This window comes from Procambarus clarkii, chromosome 56 (assembly GCF_040958095.1).
Source record: "Procambarus clarkii isolate CNS0578487 chromosome 56, FALCON_Pclarkii_2.0, whole genome shotgun sequence".
Classification (NCBI taxonomy): Eukaryota; Metazoa; Arthropoda; class Malacostraca; order Decapoda; family Cambaridae; genus Procambarus; species Procambarus clarkii.
The window spans coordinates 22217207-22238115 of NC_091205.1; the positions used below are offsets into that span (position 1 = coordinate 22217207).

At 39.5% G+C, this 20909-nt stretch overlaps 1 protein-coding gene across 2 annotated transcripts in view; it reads left to right on the forward strand.

Annotated features, from left to right (window-relative positions):
* The first annotated feature begins 3068 nt into the window (after positions 1 to 3068).
* The window catches only part of Maf1 (repressor of RNA polymerase III transcription Maf1), a 39171-nt gene continuing 21330 nt past the window's right edge, over positions 3069 to 20909 (forward strand). The window contains exons 1-2 of one of the 2 annotated variants that reach the window (XM_045762864.2): positions 3069 to 3298; positions 20471 to 20614. In XM_045762864.2, coding sequence (XP_045618820.1) covers positions 20493 to 20614 — 122 coding nt within the window. In that variant the 5' untranslated portion in view covers positions 3069 to 3298; positions 20471 to 20492. Of the gene's footprint in view, positions 4044 to 20470; positions 20615 to 20909 lie in introns of both variants that reach the window. The other variant, XM_045762863.2, reaches the window with a different exon arrangement.

The following is a 20909-nucleotide window of genomic DNA, read 5'->3' on the forward strand; positions in this document are numbered from 1 at the left end:
ATTTTAGGATAGATTCCCATTACATTTACTATGTGATTTTGTTTTTATTAACAAGCTTAGGTATACACAGCAATGTCCTGCTACCCTATTCCATATGAAAGATTACAGTGTAGATAAAAAAAAGTTACTTATGTATAACAATATGTATTAAGGGTAAACGCCTAACAGGTAATATTAATTATTAAAAACAATGCCCGAAATGCTATGCGTGCTAGTGGCTGTACAAGACTGTAAGAACTCTTGTATATATATATATATAAACAAAAAAGTCAGAATCCACACGCCTGTCTCCACATGTCTTAGGAGTTCATTTTGGGCGCTCTTGTACGTGTGCGCTAGCTAGCGTTCACAATTGATCTCGATAATTTTATTCGCAAGAAGGTACAATGGGTCAATCATAATGATGATAATGATTATTTATTTAGACGAATAAGTTTCTAGGTCCACTCAGAAATAATCGATACATTATAATAATTTATATTCATTTTTTAATTATTTTTCATTATTCAAATTTATTGAATTTTAATTCATTTTTGTTGTATTAATTAAAATATTACCGGATATTTTCTTCAGGTCAGATGTAACACAAACAATGAGAAATGGTTTCAAACCCAAACACGCCACAATGTAGGACTAAGAATATGAGATTCTTCATCCACAGGGTTATTAACCCGTGGAACCGCCTACCCGCCGAAACTGTAACTGTCAAAACAGTTTAAGGCAGTGTCTGGGATGCTCCCGGACGCAGGTTCGAATCCTCGTCATGGCCCTTGTGGATTTGTTCAGTGTTGAGTTTTAAAATATACCTTGAAAAGATAAGGGGAAATTGGGGGACCTTCGACAAGGCGCCGGCTTCCTGTCCTCGTCAAGGCTACTAGGGTTAGTGGGCCTCAGGTAAATAAGGTAAAATACAGGTTTTTATAAATATGGTTTAACACCCCTTCAATAAAACTCTATTACAACGTAAATGATTTTGGGTAGTAGAACCCCAAGCACAATTAAAATACCATAGTTGAGATAAGGATAGATGAGGGAGTAATAGAGCGTCACCAGGGTAGGGCGAGGTACATAATATCTGATCTTAGAAAGAATGCCAACAGTTTTTGAAACTTTTTTTGATATATTTAGAATGTGTCCCTGGAAATTTAGCTTGTGGTCAATGAGAACGCTAAGGCATTTGCCATCTACTTTGTTACTACTTTGTTTGTGCTGTTTATCCTGAAATTTATTTGATTTGAGGATTTATTGCCAAACAAAATATAGAAAGTTTTGTCAATGTTGAGGGTGAGTTTGTTGGCAATTAGCCAAAGATGGACTTTATTTAGCTCAGTATTCACTGTGACATTTAGAGCAAGGGGGTCAGGACTGGAGTAACTGAAGGTTGTGTCGTCAGCAGATAGAACTGGTTTGAGGTGTTTGGAAGCATTTGGAAGGTGATTAATGTAGATGAGAAAGAGGAGAGGGCCAAGTATGCTGCCCTGAGGAACACCAATGTTGATGGGTAGGGTGGGAGAAATTGAATTATTCACAGAAACATACTGTAACCTGTCAGGAAGGTAAGATTTGAGGTATTTCAGGGAGTGACCTCTGACTCCATAATAATGTAATTTAAGAAGAAGGTTTTGGTGGTTGACAGTGTCAAAAGCCTTACGCAGGTCCACAAATAACCCAACAGGGAACTAATTTTTATCAAGAGCTGCATGTATCAAGTTAATCATACTAATAAGTGCATCGTTAGTGCTTTTTTGGGTCTGAAGCCATATTGACAAGAGCTAAGTATATTGTGCTTGGCTAGATAAGAGTAAAGTTGCTTGTAGATTAGTTTTTCAAATATTTTGTTTGGCAGGATTGATATAGGTCTGTAGTTGTTAACATCAGTGAGATCACCACATTTGTGGACTGGGATTACTCTCGTTTTTTTTTTTTTTTAGAATATCTGGAAAGGTTTGGAGTTCAAGTGACTTGTTGAAGAGCAATGCAATAGCAGGAGCTAAAGATCTGGAGGCTTTTTTGTAAATTAAAGTTGGTATCTCCTCAAGAGCACTAGACTTGGTTTTAAGGGTAAGGATTATCTCATTAACATCAGTGGGATTTGCAGGCGTTAGGTACAGAGACTGTGGATAGTTACCTGTAAGATAGTCCTGAACATCAGTACTGGAAGATGGAATATCATTTGCAAGGGATGACCCAATGGAAGAGAAGAACCTATTGAACTCAATAGCAGTATCAGAGGCTGTAAGCTGACCATCGTTATTGGACAGGAGTATTGGTTTGTTATTTAAAATCTTCTTTCTAACCTATACTTCTTCTCAAGGTCATGTTTTTTTATTAATGGATTTAAGTATTCCCTTTGTAAGCCAAGGATTGTTTAGCCTATTAGTTGTGACTTGTTTCGTTAGCATAGGACAGTGGGTGTTATAAAGGCCGAGAGTTTTTTGAAGAAAAGAGAAGATTACAATAGATTTTGGTTGATTGATTTTGAAAGATTGCAAATTGAGAACAATAATAATAGACATTATTCAACTGTGAAATTGTTTGTTATTAAAAAGCTTAGGTATACAGAGCAATGTGCTGCTACCGTATTCTATATGAAAGATTACACAGTGTCGATCAAAAACTAGCTATAAGTTTATTTAATATTCCCATCTGACAGGATGGTTAGTCATACAGTACATGGGATCAGGGGAGAAAATACTGCCTCAATACAAAAACTGATTATGTGCCTCTGTAATCCTTTACACCACCGCCCACGGGATGGGTATGGGGTGCATAATAAAGAAAGAAATTGAATACAAAAACAAATCAACTCTGGCATTTTTACAAGAATGTAAGAACTATTGTATATATAAAAACAAAAACAAAAAAATGTTGATAAGTTATCCTATTATCGCATATTTTTATTAAGTACGTGCAGTGATAATATTAATGAAACCATTAAAATATTGTAGTGTGTATTAAAATATATTAAACTGAAAATTATATCAGTGGATAAACAAAATATAAGGCTCCTTTTTATAACAAATTGGCGACATCTAGAGCTTGTGCGAGCGACTTTGAGCAAATCAGATCTGGCAACCCTGTGTCATAACGACCCAGACAGTAGGAGAGTGCGGTGCGTGCCTTCTCTCTCCACAATATTGTCCTCTTAAACGCAAACTTCTCTTGAAATTAACTGAGGATTTTGCCCGAAGGCAAGAAGAACACTCCCTCGATAACGTCTTAACATTAGCGAAGTAACAAGTGGATGGGATTCGCCTGGTAGCAGTCTAGTGCTCACGCCCAAGTCCAAGAGACAAGGGTGAGAAGATCCCCCTTTTTAAGTCCCGCCGGATTTCCTTTGCGTAGAGAGAAAAGTCTTAAACTCTTGCGGGTTCCTGTCATCGTAGGTGGTATTATGACCATCTCTCAGAAAGAATATTTTGTCGTAGATGAAGTGTACAAGCTGGTTACGGTGGGCTTGATATCGAGGATCCCCAGTAGCATACGTCTCTGGACTCTTGCAACCGTGCACTGTTGCAGAATAAACCAGAGAAGACATTATTAAATGTTATATATATGAACTGTAGTGTTTTGGGTGTGTGTTTAAAATAGTCGAGCACAACAACAACTACTACAGCGGTTTGTCACTCGCGCCAGGAAGTGAATGGTTTTCTGCCCAATGTGAAATTTATTTGATCTTTCAGTAACTAAGAGGAATTCAAGTTTGAAACCAACAGAGGCATTAAAGTTTTTAAACCAACAGAGGCATTACAGTTTTAAACCAACAGAGGCATTAAAGTTTTTAAACCAACAGAGGCATTAAAGTTTTAAACCAACAGAGGCATTTTAAAGTTTTAAACCAACAGGAATATTAGCTTTGTAATGTATATCAGAACTTATTAATAAATGGGAATTGAATAAAATATTTCTCACCTTGTAAACATTTGGATAAAAGTTTACTCTCCAGTTACGATCAAAATGAAGCTCCTTCCCGAATCGTCAGGGTTTGAGGCTATTAACAATGCCCTGAACTTCGAAACTGTTGATGGCAGCATAATGGGCAGGTGAGTATTTGGAACATTCTTTGTTAACACAATATTGACATTTCAGAAACAAAGAATTCTGCAGCTATGTGGCTGGAAATAGTATACTGTACAGTACTATGTTTGGTCTACACTGCAGTAGGAATAACTTAGGGTTGAAATTGAAATAAGTTTATTGAGATAAAATACACACAAAGGGATGAGGTAGCTCAAGCTATTCTCACCCCGTTCAGTACATCGTGTTAATGCATACATAGATACACATCACAAGCAATAAACGTATTACCGAACATTCTGAGAGCATATACATTTCCTCCTTTACACAAGTAAACTTAGGGTTTGTATACATTACCGCTATAGTTAGATTATACTGATATAATATCAATGTATACCTGTATGAGGTAGTGGTATACACTTAATGAGGGCTACTGTATTTATATCAGAAATATTTCTTTATTTTGATTTTGGGTGCCGTGCAGTCTATTGGCTTAAGGGAGATTAGTTTAAGCTTATTTATGTTAGGTATATTAAAAAAATGGCTAGTGGTCTTGCCTCCATGAATTTTCCCTCCCTCAACTGAAAAGATTTTCTGTAACATCAGATGCTGAGATATTTAGCCATAGGATTACCACATTTGTAGGGATATAATCAACTGTAATTTAGTATACTGTACAGTATAGCTATGTTATGTATGCTATAGTATAAAATAGCCCTTGTAAAATATAATGCCTTGGTGCCTTCCCCTGATATTTTTTTTTTTTTAAATACAGTACTGTATATGTATTGCAACTACTCAACAAGCCACAATGTAGGACAAAATAGGAGATGCATTTTCACCCATAGGGTTATAAACTCATGGAGCTGTCTCCCCTTCAAAACTGTAAATGTTAAAACACTGCTGTAAATCAAAATCCAACTTAATAAAATCATCATCAACAAATGGGGGGACCTTTGACAAGTCACTCGTTTCCTGTCCTTGTCGAGACTACTAGAGAGATAGTGGCCCTCTGGTAAATTCAGGTAAATGTTTCACTTCTTTTTCCACCACTGCTCTTGTTTTGTGTTTTGTGATTTCCACTTTATCAGATGTACAGTGTAAAAGACTTCTGTAGCCAATACAGTACTGAAGGGATCCATTGACCCTAGCTTATTAATACACGATTTGTACCTGTCACAACCTAATCAGTTCTGTATAAATGTAGCAAGGCCCCCCCCCCCCCCCCCAGTGTATTCAGTGTTACTGCAATTATTTGGAAGAAAAATTAGGAAAGCAGCTGCAGTACAGTATTGTATTATCAAAGCAATAATGCAAATTTGACAAAAGATGTATGAGATGGATACAGATTAGAAATATAGTACCTTTATACACAAAGAACTGCTAGACTTGAAGATAAGGAGAGATAAGACAATATAAGGTGGGGTATGAAGGAGATAACACCAGAAGTCAAGATATGGAGGGGTACATTAAACCCTCCCAAGGTAACCAAGCCTATGCATGCATTCTCAGTGAAAGCATTGAAATAGGGAGGGCAATTAGGAAGATAGCATAGCAGATGGTAGTACTCGCCTAATTATGCTTGCGGGGGTTGAGCTTCGGCTCTTCTGTACCGCCTCTCAACTGTCAATCTACTGGTGTACAGATGCCTGAGCTTCTTGAACTCAGGCATCGGGCATGCCTGTTTCCAAACCAGTATTTACAAAGGGCTCTACTGACTAAACTTATTTACCTAAGTTTACCTGAGGGGCCACTATATCTTTAGTGGCCCCTCTTATGAGGACTAAAGCTGGGGCTTGTGAAAGGTCATCTCATTTGTCCTGAAGATTTTATGTGGCTGTATTTTGAATTATAGCAGTTTTTTAGCTTTTATGGGTTTTAGTGAATAAGTGGTTCCGTTGGTTTATAATCCTGTTGGGTGAAAAAGCATCTCCTGTTTTCAGTCCTATATTATAGATTGTTGAACTTGAAACTGTTCCTCCATGTTTGTGTTACATCTGACCTTTTAAAGTAGTAGTCTGGATCAATATCCTCCAAAGTTTTTTGTATTTTAAAAGTTCCAATGAGATCAGCCATTGCTTTATTTGCAGTGTTAGTTCTTTGGCCTTCAACTGTTCCTTGTATGAGAGTCGACTTAGTTCTGGAATGATTTTTGTCACCCGGTGTTGAATTTCCTCCAAAGCAGATGTGTCTTTCTGAAGAAATGGTCTTCATGTTTGGACACAATAATCTAAGTGTGGGGTGCACCCTCCTCCACGTGCACCTGTTATACAAGTGTATAACTACCTTCCTTTCCTTGAAGTTAAAGCTTTGACTACTCCTAGGGTATGGTTAGCTTTTTTTTTCTATACTGCAGCTTATCCGACTAGTATACTGTTTTGTTTTATGCTCTTTTTCGTGTTGGATTGTTGAATACCCATTGTTACACACTTTCATACATTTATATAATTCAGTGATGTCTTCCACTTGCTCTTTGCCTTTCTAGAGAATGTTAATTAAGTTTTCTTTATATCTCCATATGGAAGATTTCTAATTCCTGGGATCAAATTTGTTGTTCTTTTCACATTCCACTGAATGTACTGTATATCCATTCTATAGTATGCTAAAGATTCTAAGGCTGAATTGTATGATCTAAATAGGGGGTCTAACAAGAGCAGGATAAAGCCAAAGAATAACATTAGATGTCTTATTACTAATACTTCTAGATATAAATCCCAGTACTGTATCCAATGTGCCTTATTTTGAATATACAGTACTGTATATACAGTACAGGGCACATCGATTTTTTGGCTTAAGATCCTTACAAGTGACTCGGTTGTTTCACATTCAGGATTAGTAATTTCAACATTGTTATATGTCTCATTACTCTATTATCATCATCTAGGCTCAGAAGCCTGCATAAACTAAATCTTCCATTTTTCCATCCATTTTAGGTAAATCATCTTTTAGCAAATTGAGTCTTCTGAATATATTCCTGGCCTTTTTTAATATCCACAGATTTTTATAATTTTGCTTTAAAAATATACAAATACTGTACCTACTCAGTAATTATTGTAATCTGATCCTCTGTTTTTTTTTTTATAAATAAAATATTTTGACTTGTAATGGTTTACCCCCACTCTGATTTTAGTCCATTTATACCAATTCATAGTTTCCTTTGAAAAAACCATGTCCTTATCCAACTTGGAATATCATCCACAATTCTCTGAGCTTCCGCCTTTCTAGTATCAGAAGCTCTGCTAAAATCAAGTTAGTGTTATAATTCGTTCCACTATCAACCGCCTTCAATATGCCAGAAAAGGCAGCAGATTTGTTAAACCTGAATAACTCTTAGTAAAGCTATGTTGTGAGTCCTTTGTTGATCTATGCTTTTCAAGATGTACATGAATGATATTTGCAATTACAGTATGGATTCATCAATTTTTACCATCTTTCAGTTGATCTTTTTCATTCTTTCAGCTCACCTTTACATTAATCATTTTCACATTATTTCCTTTTTCATTCTTAGCTAATCTCTACCTTCGTTGCTCAGCTTTACATTCTTTAATCAGCTTTGCATTCTCCGCTCATCTCTGCCTTCTTCGCTGAACTCTGCATTATCAGTTCATCTATATATTCTTTGATGAACTCTGCATTCTTTGCTGAACTTTGTATTTGTTGCATTTTCTTTGCATTCTTTGCTTTCATCTAATTTTTGTTCTCATATCTATTCTTTGCTCATCTTTGCATCCTCTTTGGACTCACATTTCCAAAAATATTGGCATTGGTACACCTTTAATGACTGGAGATGACTGCTGTCTGCTGACAAGACTGTTAACTGTATCTGCTAATTAACTAGTGTGTGTGCTTTTGGACAACTGATGTCTCTGATAGCTATATCAGATAACTGGTGGCTGTTGATGTTAAACATGATTTTTAATACAGTACTTGTTTCTTCGTTTACCTATAACTAGCTTAACTTGCTCATTACTAATAATCACTGATTGGAGAGTAATATAATGAAATGTTTCCCTACATAACCTCATTTTGCCTTGGTTCTAGTATTCAAATGGGAAGTCATGAGGAAACAATTTGAACTGCAGATTTATGAAATCCAAATTAACCCAATTACCACTGGAAGGAGGTACAGTATCCAGTTCTCAAAGTACACTCAGTTACCATAGGGCTATATTCAGTTTCAAACTCATCATAATCCCTGGGAATGTAGTATATCTGGAATGGTTTCTGGGTGGAGAGAATGCCTTTTCCCAGCTGTCCTAGTTGTGCAAAGTGAGTGAACGACGGTAGGCAAATCAGCTTGGAATCTCCACTGCACAGTGATTGAGTGAAATGATCTAGATTCGTTAATTAGGGACTTAGGTCTGCCATATTTTGTATCTCCAGATAGCTCACGTAATCAGGAAACCAAAGGTATTGCAAGGGCCATTGTATGCCTTGTCCTTGAGTAATTAAATGAAGTTGAGGATACAATATGAACATCGCATCCACCCAAGATACAGTAAACCTTGCTGTTTGCTCTTGCATATAATTTCTTCAGTTGATAGCTTGCAGAGTGATCACCATAGGTGTTAGTGCTGTTGCACGTAATTGCAGTCATTGCAGAAAAGTATACAGTACCATCGCACAGGGAGTTTTACTTCCCAAGCCTGGCCTGAGGCCAACCTTTACTTGTCTTAACTTAGTTCAACAAATAGGCTGTTGCTTGGAGCAGCCCATAGGCCCACATATCCACTACATTTCAAAAGCATATTGTCAATCGCACCAAAACTTGAAAGCTATGTAAAATAGATAAGGCTTTGTTTGGGTTACTAATCAATAATCATTGCTATACCCTGATTAAAAATGATGACATTTAATACAGGGTTGTTTTTGAGAATCGGTTGGATTAGTTGTGCTGTTATAATTACACAGTTACTGTAGTACCTGCTCACCCCCACCATGATGGCAGTACCTCCACACCACCATGATGGCAGTACCTCCACACCACCACCACCACAGTACCTCCACACCACCACCACCACCACAGTACCTCCACACCTGGTACCTGGTAGATTTGATAGAGCCCAATAGGCTCCAGAGTCTGTTCAACAATTTATTGGTAGTTAAGAGGCGGGACCAAAGAGTCAAAGCTCAACCCCCGCAAGCACAACTAGGCGAGTACCACCACCACTACCACAGTACCTCCACTACCACCACCACTACCACAGTACCTCCACCACCACCACCACACTACCACCACACTACCACCACACTACCATCACACTACCATCACACTACCACCACACTACCACCACACTACCACCACACTACCTCCACACTACCTCCACACTACCACCACACTACCTCCACACTACCTCCACACTACCTCCACACTACCTCCACACTACCTCCACACTACCTCCACACTACCTCCACACTACCACCACCACCACCACACATGTTCATTGAAGGCTAGGCCCTAATCATTCCTACATCCTTATACCATTATGCGTATCATGAAATTTATCAGCTTAGGGATACCTCTCCTGATTGGATACGACCAAATATATATAGTTTACAACATAGTATTGGGTTGTATAATTGTATTTTATATTCTGATAAGCTACCTGTAGGGTCTTGAGATCTAAGAATGGTGTCACTTAACATTTCTTTCTTTTCTTAAGTTTGAATAAAAAGTGCTGGATAAGCCAGATAGCTATGTTCATGTTTTACAAACAACGATAACCAAATTAATCTTGGGAGGTCAGTAGTTAAGCCTGACCTTGAAGCCACTAACACAAACGCAGAAGTTTAATCAATATATTAAAAAAAATAGTTAATAAAACGTTCAATTATTATATTTGTACAGCTATCCGATGGCCGACACGTACAAATTGTTCTAAGATGTTACGTTGCTATATGGGTGCGGTAATATAATCAGCTGGACCTTGACCTCTGTCTATTCAGCATACAATATGCCAGTTGAACTCTGTATAGCCTGAATATTTTACAATATACTGGTATGGCTAATGGGTAGCCCGATCCTGTATTTAGCTGCTGATAGCGGTGTTTCTTTGTAAGTCAAGTGTGATTCTGTGCCAGCTGGTCTTGACACTAGTCGGCTAAATTTGTGCTGGTAAAATAGTTTTCTTTTTACGTCAACACCGCCTCGGGGACATGTAAACACTGCATTATGTACCGTATGCACTGGGGTTAACGTGCGTCTCCCACCATGTAAACATTGTAATATCTTTGAAAGTATAAGTTAAGACGTTTTTGTCGGGGTTAACAACCAAGATAGTTGTCGCATGATTTGTCCAATTTGGTCACGTGATCACAGCTAAACGTAGGCCTAACCGGAGAATAAACTTTTGAGCCCATGTAAACGAAATTTAGCAAAGAAAACCAACATATTCGTAGAATAAAACCGTAAGAAGTGTTATATATATATCTTAAGAAAAGTGAGCAAATTAAATTAAGAAATACGGTATTAGCCTTATGTATTGGTCTTCCCCCAGTTGTTATAAATTAATAAATTAAAAAGGCAAAGTGCGTTTTCGCACTTAAGACCTCAAAATGTGACATGATCTAGTGGTCAGCTATCCAATACGTATCTCAAGGCCAGCATTTCTAATTTCTAGTAATCATATTGGGTTAAGGTGTGCATATCAATTTTCTGGAAAGCCTGTTAATTATTTGGTTCATCTTTAAAGGATATATTAGTTTTTTCGTCGATCTTCAACTAAATTACTTATAATGTAGACTAGTGTCTTGGATGAAGCCTAACCGGTGGCTGGAGGTTATTTGTGGACCCAGTGGGCACAATATCCAAGAGCAACGTCAATTCAACGCCGAATCAACGTTGATTCAACGTGGAACCCACACCACTCATGGATATTATGCCCACTCGGGAACGTGCTACCATAGGAATGTTAAGCACTAAAGATTGTGCAAGACAGTCAAAGCGATTTGAGTTTTGACTTGTTGTGGTGTGTCCATTTCATGATTAGGTTAGCATAAGTCATATATATTTATCCAATAGCGACCTATTGTTCCTGGGGATTAATATGTCGTGTTTGACAACAGTTGCGACCCCACTACGAGGACAGAGGTAGCTCTCACAAGACTTTCTAAATGTGGCAATGACCTCTGGTAAGTATCACGAGGTCACATTTGTTGAATCTTATCATCCCTTACGTTGACCATGTTATAATATATATTTTAAATTTAGTATACACTTTACAGTTTTAATGTATACATCTTGTGTGTGTTTGTAAAGCCTATTTTAGTTTGACCATATTGTATCGGCTGTTTTAATTTGTTCGCGTGCGTAAAAATTGTCTCAATGAGTTCAGAACGAGCAATTCATATAGGACTAGTTCGAGTTGATTATACTGTACATCCTAATACTTGTATGTTTACTTAGGCCTAACCACTGTTTCTTACATAGCGCAGTGGTTGTTTAGGCTTAATAATAAGTAACGCCTGAGATTATTGGTCAAAAGCCGAACTTGAGGAGGATTGATGTTATTTAATATTGTGTTTTGTGTTTGAATAACTTATCATTTTACTATTGTAGCTGTGAATGGAGGTAACTTTCATTAGTTTTTGTACCTCCTACATCATTTGGTTAATGTTTTCCCACGACTAACACTAACCTAGATTCATGCCAGGGACTCCGGCAGTCCACTACCACCACCAACCACCGAAACCTACTAACCTATTAGAGCTTCGTTCCCTGACCTTTCTTAGTCATTATTGCCGCAGCGTTTTTTGCCCCATTACAAAGATGTTTCTGCTATGGTTTCCCGAAATGTATTGTAGCTATTGTATATTTGTTTGCATTACTTATTACATAAATCATATTTAAATGCATGTAGGACTTTAATTCCATTTTGGGTTGGACTACTGTCAGTGAGCTCTTGTTGGCATATTATTCCGAAAATTCCAAATAACCTAGGTTCACTGTCTATATTGGCTAAATTTTTACACAGTATAAAATGAAATGGTCTAGTCACTAAAAGTATGTTCTCCTGCCTTAGTTAACACACTTCTCTTCACATTATCTAAATCCCCATTCAAACTCGTCTGCTAGAGATACATGTAGCCAAGTAGTATTCGAGCTGTCACTGGCTTAATTGTGCTTGCTTTCAGCTATTAATAGGAGCTGTCACACGAACACAAGGAACATTGCTTCTAATCTATGACGGCAGGTCCCGTGTACACCTGTTTTCTTTAATGTATTTAAGGTTGTATCTGTCCAACGTATTTAAGGTATTAACACTTTTAGGTACATCTGCATTTGTTCAGCTGTCCTAGACTATATGAAAGGGAGTACAGCGTGTCAAAAAATTTGGTACGTGATAATAAAAATCCCCATCACACAGGATGGTTAGTCATAAAGGCATGTGATAAGTAGTCTGCACTGGCAAACTCTGGGTGCATTATGAGGATATCCTCAAGAACACTAGAGTGAATAAAGTACTGTAATTGCAAAGCTCCAGGTACATCATGCCGAAGGGTCTGAATGGTCTGATAACTGGGCATTCGGTGATATAGTGTGGGAGGTCATGTCCCAGTTGCTGCTCCGAATTTGCACTTGGAGTGCTCAGGATTGGGAGACCCGTCACCTGAAGCCACTTGCCACAGGTAACGGCAACCCAACCTGATCCTGGCAACCACTGTGACGCAACTGACTGATGCTTTATTTCATGGAAATATGCCATTGGTTCCGGGCGGCGTGTAGTTCAAAGATCAATAATCTTGGGGCGTGCAGAGTTCCAGAGTTTCCAGTTTAGTTCATTTATTATGCGACCTATTCCCATCCTGTGAGCGGTAGTGGAAAAGGTAACGGAGGCACGTCATGGGCTTAGGAACTAAACCCAAAAATTCATTTAGCTAAGTTAAACTTGTTACCTAATGTAACAGTGCACAAATGTCATACTAACGTGGATGAAACAAATAACTCGACCCACACATAATGGGCTCATGAATTGAACCCGTTAGAGAGGAAAGTAAATAGTCATTGTACAGTGCACAGGAGATGGATGTAACAAGGACGACGCAGCAGCAGCAGGTCTCCTCAACAAAGGTGGCCTAATATAAGCACAACTCGGGACGGAACATGTTGGTTCTCACGTCCAACGCCAACTCACTGCGTGTGTTGTCCTTGCTCAGCGTTCTTGATCTTGTTTGTTTTCTCCCTCATCGCGGTCTCAAATGTTCCTTTTTGTATTATTAAGGCAAGGTAATTAAGTTGTAATAATTAATTATGTAATTAAGTAAGAAGATTATGGGATTGCGAATGTGGGGGCAGATTTTAAGAAGGGAGATAGATCAATTGCATCGTTCCATCGGCTAATAAGCTTGATGGCTATTGTGAAAATTGCCGGAATTGATCATTGTAAAAGCGACTCGTTCTCGCTCGTCCTTTCGAACTTATGCAATGTCACTAAACGGATGTACTAAATTGCCCGAACCTAAACTAACCGAGGACTCACGCACTCAGTATATGCTTCCAAATTCCGGTAAATTGTGCATTTGGTGGCATCTGTTCTAACTGTGCCACCTGCATGCGACTTTACGGTGGAATGTGGTAGTGTACATTCACAATTTTTATAAATGTCAGTGGTTTGCAGTATTCTGGAATTTACTTGTATTGGTGTATATGTATGCATTTCTTAAGTACTGATGTGAAAACTATATTTCTGTGTTCAGGTGTTAGTGATGTATAAGTCCTGGTGTAGAGTTTGTGTTGACAAATTAACGTGAAGAGGTTTTTTGTAGCGTATCTTGTCTAACCTGTTCTAATGATGACGTGACCTAGCCAGGTATTATAGCCCAGTGTTGCCAGCGTCCTCAATCATTCCAGTAAAGGGGCCTGTTACTCCCCACCACAGCCTAGGCTGAGGAAATTAAAACTACTCAAAATATAAATGATTTTAGAAGTTAAGGAATGACTAAAAAATCCGTGGCTTATGGTCAACTGGTATACTTATAAGAGATAAAGATTAATTGCAGTAAAAATGAAGTTACTAAGGAAAAAAATAAGGAAAATGCAGATAAATTGTCTAAATAATGCAAGGGCATGACAAAAATGCACCATAAATCATTACCCAGTACAACTATTACGTCGAAAGACGATTAAATAATTATGGCGACTAGCCACCCTATGGCAAAGAATTTACAGTGATTAATTCACTCAGTTATAACTACCGAAGCATTAACCCACATTCGGGTTTATACACTTATCCTGACCCATTCCAAGTGCTATTTTGTCGTAATGGGTTGGCGCTTTCCCCTGATAATTCCCTCCCTCCTTCCTCCTCTTCCTCCTTCTCCGTCCTCTTCCTCCTCTTCCTCCTTCTCCGTCCTCTTCCTCCTCCCTCCTCTTCCTCCTCCTCCCCTTTCCTCCCTCTTTTCCTCCTCCCCTACTCCCCCTCTCTCTCCTCCTTCCCCCCTCCTCCTCCTTCCCCCCTCCTCCTCCTTCCCCCCTCCTCCTCCTTCCCTCCTCCTCCTCCTTCCCTCCTCCTCCTCCTTCTCCTTCCCTCCTCCTCCTCCTTCTCCTCCTCCTTCCCTCCTCCTCCTCCTTCCCTCCTCCTCCTCCTTCCCTCCTCCTCCTCCTTCCCTCCTCCTCCTCCTCCTCTCCTCCTCCTCCTCTCCTCCTCCTCCTCCTCTCCTCCTCCTGCCCTCCTCCTCCTCCTCTTGCCCTCCTCCCCTCCTTCCCTCCCTCCCCCCCTCCCTCCCTCCCTCCCCCCTACCCTCCTCCCCTCCCTCCCTCCTTCCCCCCCTACCCTCCTCCTCCCACCAACGCAGTTCCTACCCATCCCCTAACACGCACACCCACCACAGCACCAACCGCATTATAGCATTTAGGTTTACAGGTGACCCACTGTTGGTATTAATCGATATATCCACTGCGCGGCTGTTAGCTGTGGCGTCACTTCACCCGCCCACCACCTTGTACACCAGGCATCCTCCGTCCACAGACAAGGATACAAAAGTTATTAATGGTGCGAACTGTACCATGGTTCTAAAACTGCACACACAAATAATTCCTTGAGACCAGCTGGTATGACTGAAAAGTAGCGGTGCTATGGGTACGCTAAGAGTGAATTCTGTCAATAGTAAGGGTTCAAGACGTTACAACAGTTCTCTGTGCATAAAGGGGCATAACTAGGCGACCTCTTCGGTGTTGAAAAAGAGGTTTTGATGAATACCTTTACATGATACGTGATCCCCCGGGTTGTGACTCGCCGCGTCAGACTGCGAGCAGCGGGGTCTATCCGGAGGCCGGTCAGGCTGGGCAGTGGGAACGTTAATCCTTGGAATCACCTCAGAGTAACTGCAGCTTCTCAAATTAATAATGTATAGGCCTCATTTGTAAGATAGTGAAGGTAGGTGTTTCCCTTATAATATTTAGGGAAACAGCTCGTCCTCATAAACAATGGTCAAATTCTTGTTAAAACAAACATGTTGATTTGAAGTACGGTACGATCACCAAGTTCAAGTATGTTTATTGAGATAAGCAATAAATACATCTCAAAGGGATAAAGTAGCTTAGGCTATTTCTTCCCCCCTGTTAAGGTATGGAGGTACGATCACCACAATCAGAAAACAAACAAAACATTTATATTATTCGTTTAGGCATATTGTGTTTTACTTAGTAATAGCCGAAAATGTATTTGGTTGACAAAATACAGCTAGAAGCAATACTCACACCGGAAACAATAACAAAAAAGCAGTAAGCTTGTTTAGGCTGCGCTTTGTTTTAAATTGTTGGGAAACGAAGCTGTTTTTCATTAGCGACATTTATAGTCTTAGTGAAACATATGGTAAGTCTACCAGGATGACTTGGAAGTTAAGTATACGGAATGCTAACTCTTTCTCATCTCCCCCTCTTCCCTTCTAACTCTCTCCCCCTCGCTCTACCTTCCATCTCTCTTTACTCTTTCGCCCACGTATTCTTTCCCCCACGTATTCTTTCCCCCACGTATTCTTTCCCCCACGTATTCTTTCCCCCACGTATTCTTTCCCCCACGTATTCTTTCCCCCACGTACTCTTTCCCCTCGCACTCTTTCCCCTCGCACTCTTTCCCCTCGCACTCTTTCCCCTCGCACTCTTTCCCCTCGCACTCTTTCCCCTCGCACTCTTTCCCCTCGCACTCTTTCCCCTCGCACTCTTTCCCCTCGCACTCTTTCCCCTCGCACTCTTTCCCCTCGCACTCTCCCCTCGCACTCTCCCCTCGCACTCTTTCCCCTCGCACTCTCTTTCCCCTCGCACTCTTTCCCCTCTCGCTCCCCTCCCCCCCCCCCCCCCCCCGCTTTCATCCAGTTCTCCCGCGCATTTTCCTCCCTCCTCGCGCGAATTCTTAACTCCTCAATCTACTGAAACAGATCAGACTAAAAATAAACTTTGTCGGCAATACTAATAGCATACTTATCACTGTGTAATTGAATGTGAATACATACTAGAATTTAAAATAACTAACAAATTTTCAAGAAATTTTCATTTTTAATTCGGGTTGATGAACTATCAAAAATCGTAGCAAAGAATCCAAATATTGCTTACTGTAGTTAGTGCACGGGATGCGCTACCTACCTAGGATGGGATATATAGTAAACTAAAATATAAAAAGTTATAGATATATTAGATTCCACACTCATTATGTTTATATTTTGAACTAAAACTAGCTTAGCAAACGCATCTAAACATAACAGGCATGTTATTCAATAGAACTAAGTAAAATTGTACTGATGTTAAATCTGAAGTAATCATTCAGATGCATTAATTTAATTAACTTAATTAATGTCGTGATGTAAAGATTATCGCTCAGTTATTGCCCGAAACGCTATGCGTGCTAGTGGCCTTACAAGAATGTAAAATCAATTTAATTTCAATGTTCTCTGTTAACCCCAATGTATCTTCTTGTATATAAATAAATAAATAAAGTTATAGCCCAAAATTTTAAAAACTTTGCCTTATCGGACGAGGCGTGTTTTGCTTGCTTCAGCCCAATATTAATAATGGTTATTATATAGGCAACCCGACAGCTTTGTGCAGCCTTGTGAAGAAAAAAAAAGCATTGTTGAATCAGTCGACCCTGAAAAGACTGTTTTGGCGGTGTTTCTAAACTCTATGGATTGTTTGATTTTTAAATTAATCAACAGGACATAAGTGTTGTTGCTAACGGCGCATTTAATGTGACGAGTTGTAAGAATGACAGGTCATATACAACTCGCCGGTATTCAGACTTGGTAGGAAGAGTAAGGTGTGGGAGATTGATGAAAGAGCCTTTGTAATCGATAAGCACATTCAAGTGACGTCACGGAGCGGTTGTGTAAGAGCCTTTGTCTGCGGTAGGAGTTCATGGTTTGTAGAAATGTTGACTTGAGTATACAAAATATAGGCTAAACACAAACAAAAATCATTTACGAGGAATAAGCTCAAACGAAATGCAGTCCCCCCCCCCTCCCCTGCATTTCGATTGAGCTTATCTATCTAGCCTGTGCCACGGGCTATCATGCATGTGCCATACCAACCGCTTGCCAAGAAGTAGGGAATCGGAAAGAACAAATCCACAAGGGCCGTGATGAGAATTCGAACCTACGTCCGAGAACATCCCAGACGCTGCCTTAATCGACTGAGCTACGATATGGACAAAAAGAGTTGAAACCAGAAGTTCTATTGAACTTACTTGGATAATGAAGCCTCTCAGAGACACAAACCAGGGTTTTACACGGTAGGGAGTAGGGAATATATAATTATATTCTTGTTGAAGACGCAAGTGGAATCATGGCTAGATTTGTTTTGCATTGATTAATTTATTTGAAGTCTTTAGCTATGATATCTATACAAAATCAGTATTTATTATTATTACTACTACTACTGTATTTTCTACCACAGACGTGGCAATAAGCTTGTACATTAAGCGCGCGAGTGAGGTGTGTGAACAAAATATGTAGTTAAGGGAATGTAAGTCCACCTTTTGTCTTCTTGCAAAACTAAGTTAGCTACTAGTTTAGCATTTTCTCCTGATAAATACCGCATCTCATTGCAGAAAAGGCAGAGGGACTCAAGAATGATAACTGCAAACAAGACGACAGGGTTGATTTTATCAAGACATTTAAAATACTGAACAAATTAGAAGATATTAATTCAGACAATAGAGGTGCTTAATAAGGGAACTAATATAATTGAATTTGAAATAGATTATTTAAATTTCAATTTATTGAGTGTATGTAAGTACTGTACACACAAAGGGTTAGGGTAGCTCAAGTTATTCTCATATTAAAACCTGCTTTACGAAATGTAATTCCGTAACAGCATAGATAATAACTTTTTAAATGAGATGTAGGCATTAGCTTGAGTGTGTGTGGCATGAGTGGTGGAGGATGCAGGCCAAGGGTGATAGTGTGGTAGCAAGAGAGGGTACAGGTCGCCAGCAAGGTTGCTTCTTGCTCGGTGACGGCTCCGCTTGCTGCCATATCGCGCGCGCACACACACATCCTCTCATATTTGCGCTTTATCTACTGCGTTGAGAGCCCTGACTTATAATAATGCTTGAAGCATTTTACCAAGTAGTGATAAGAAAATGGCTCAAGAAAATAATGTTTCTAGATTAATTAGCCCCACTCACTCCTTGAAATAATATATATATATGCCGGAATTTCATAGCGTTAATTTTATATTTGACATTAATCAACGATTTACCCGTGTATAAAACCCTATCCACTCATTTGTATTATATCACGCAGAGTTAAAATTCAACAATAAATATAGTCAATACACATTGAATGTATACAGTTGGCAATGTAATCTTGACATGAGTTGCCACAGTCTCTGTATCCGGTGTAGTACGACTAGTTGCCAAGTTTTTTAATACGTCTTTATGACTGGGGGGGGGGGAAACTCGTTAGTTGTGGATATTTTATATGTACGCTTTTTGGTTAATCAAACAGCTTTGCATATTGCGTTGTCAACCTGAAATGCCTCTTTTTTTTTTTTCCTCCCTCCTGTGAGCTATGGGTTTCACGAAGGTTTAGTGTCATATGCAGCAAGGATGCACTTGGGGCTGGAATGGCAAAAGGAGCTAGGGGCACTGTTTTTGTCTAGCACTGTTTTTGTCACCCCCCCCCCCCCATCCTTATTATTCGTGCCCCCTTCTGCTCGCTGGTCTAGCCCCTTCTACTCACTGTTCTTGCCCCCTTCTATTCACTGTTCTTGGCCCCCTTCTACTCGCTGTTCTTGCCCCTTCTACTCACTGGTCTTGCCCTGTCTACTCACTGGTCTTGCCCTGTCTACTCACTGGTCTTGCCCTGTCTACTCACTGGTCTTGCCCCTTCTACTCACTGGTCTTGCCCCTTTCTACTCACTGTTCTTGCCCCTTCTACTTACTGTTCTTGCTCTCCCCCCTACTCACTGTTCTTGCCCCCCCCCCTACTCACTGTTCTTGCCCCCCCTCCTACTCACTGTTCTTGCCCCCCTACTCACTGTTCTTGCCCCCCCCTACTCACTGTTCTTGCCCCCATACCCACTGTTCTTGCCCCCTCCCTAACTCTATTCTTACCCCTATTTATTCATCATTGTCTCGGTGGTAGTTTATTCACTGTGGGGTGCTCCATCCTAATTCACTGTCCTTGTCCCTTGTCCCTTGTTTATTCAGTGTTCTTGTCTCCTTGCTCACTGTTCTTGGTTTTCCATATTGACTGTTCTTGACCCTTCAACCATTCATTATTCCTGATCCCTTACTCTTAATCACTATTCTTGATTCCTTACCCTTTTTCACTATTCTTGATCCCATACCTACTATTCTTGATCCCTTACTATTCATGATCCCTTACCCACTATTCATGATCCCTTACCCACTATTCATGATCCCTTACCCACTATTCTTGATCCCTTACTCACTATTTTTTATCCCTTACCCCTTATTCACTGTTCTTGACCCCTCACCATTATTCACTGTTCTTGTTCCCTTACCATTATTCTCTGTTCTTAAATACTTTGCCATTATTTGCTGTTTTTTATTACTATTTGCTGTTCTTGGTCAATCTTATTCGTTATTCTTGCTGCTTGCCTACTTTTCTTCTTCGACCCCACGTGGTGTTCTGGCCCACCATAATACTGTATTTGCGATTCTTGTCCACAATTATTTACAGTTCTTGCCCTCCCTATTATTTGCAATTTTTTGCATAATGCCAGTACTGTACCTCAAAACATAGTACAGCAATATCTTAGCAAAATAAGCTTGAAAAAATACGAGGGAATGTGCTAGATAAGAATGTTAACTAAAAGGAATGTGCAAAAGCACCAAATAAGGGAGGGGAGTATGTCAACAGTAAATAATGGGGTACGTTCATGAACAGCAAATTAATGGCAGTGGAGAAGAATAGCTAATAGTGCATTAAGAAGCCACACTGAAATTAAATCTTGTGATAATTAATTTACTTTTCATGTCTGTTGTTTTTCCAGACTGGAGAGCTACTCTTGTAAGATGGTGGGTCAGGAGAAGGCATTATACAAGAGGTTCCACAGTTTCTCTGGAGTAAATGACTTGCAGGCACTATCGCCACCTCAGTCCATGATTGAAGCATCATCACCGCATTCCCTTAATAAGTATGTACTGTACATTGGAAACGGTTGGTAATATTTGTTTTTAAATGTTCTGATAATATTATGAAGCACTGCTATAGTTGGTTGAGCCAGTATAGAGTAATATGGGTTAACAAATGTGACCTGAAGCCACAAGGTGAGATTGTATATGTTGAATTGAGATTGGGTAGATATTTTTGTGGGCTTGCATTAACATTTCTCAGCATTTAGCTGCAACACGTGATGTGTTATAGGTCAGGTCTATTTGGTCTATTTCTGTATGCATCAGTCAGTTGTGCTTGATCTAGTATATTGCAAT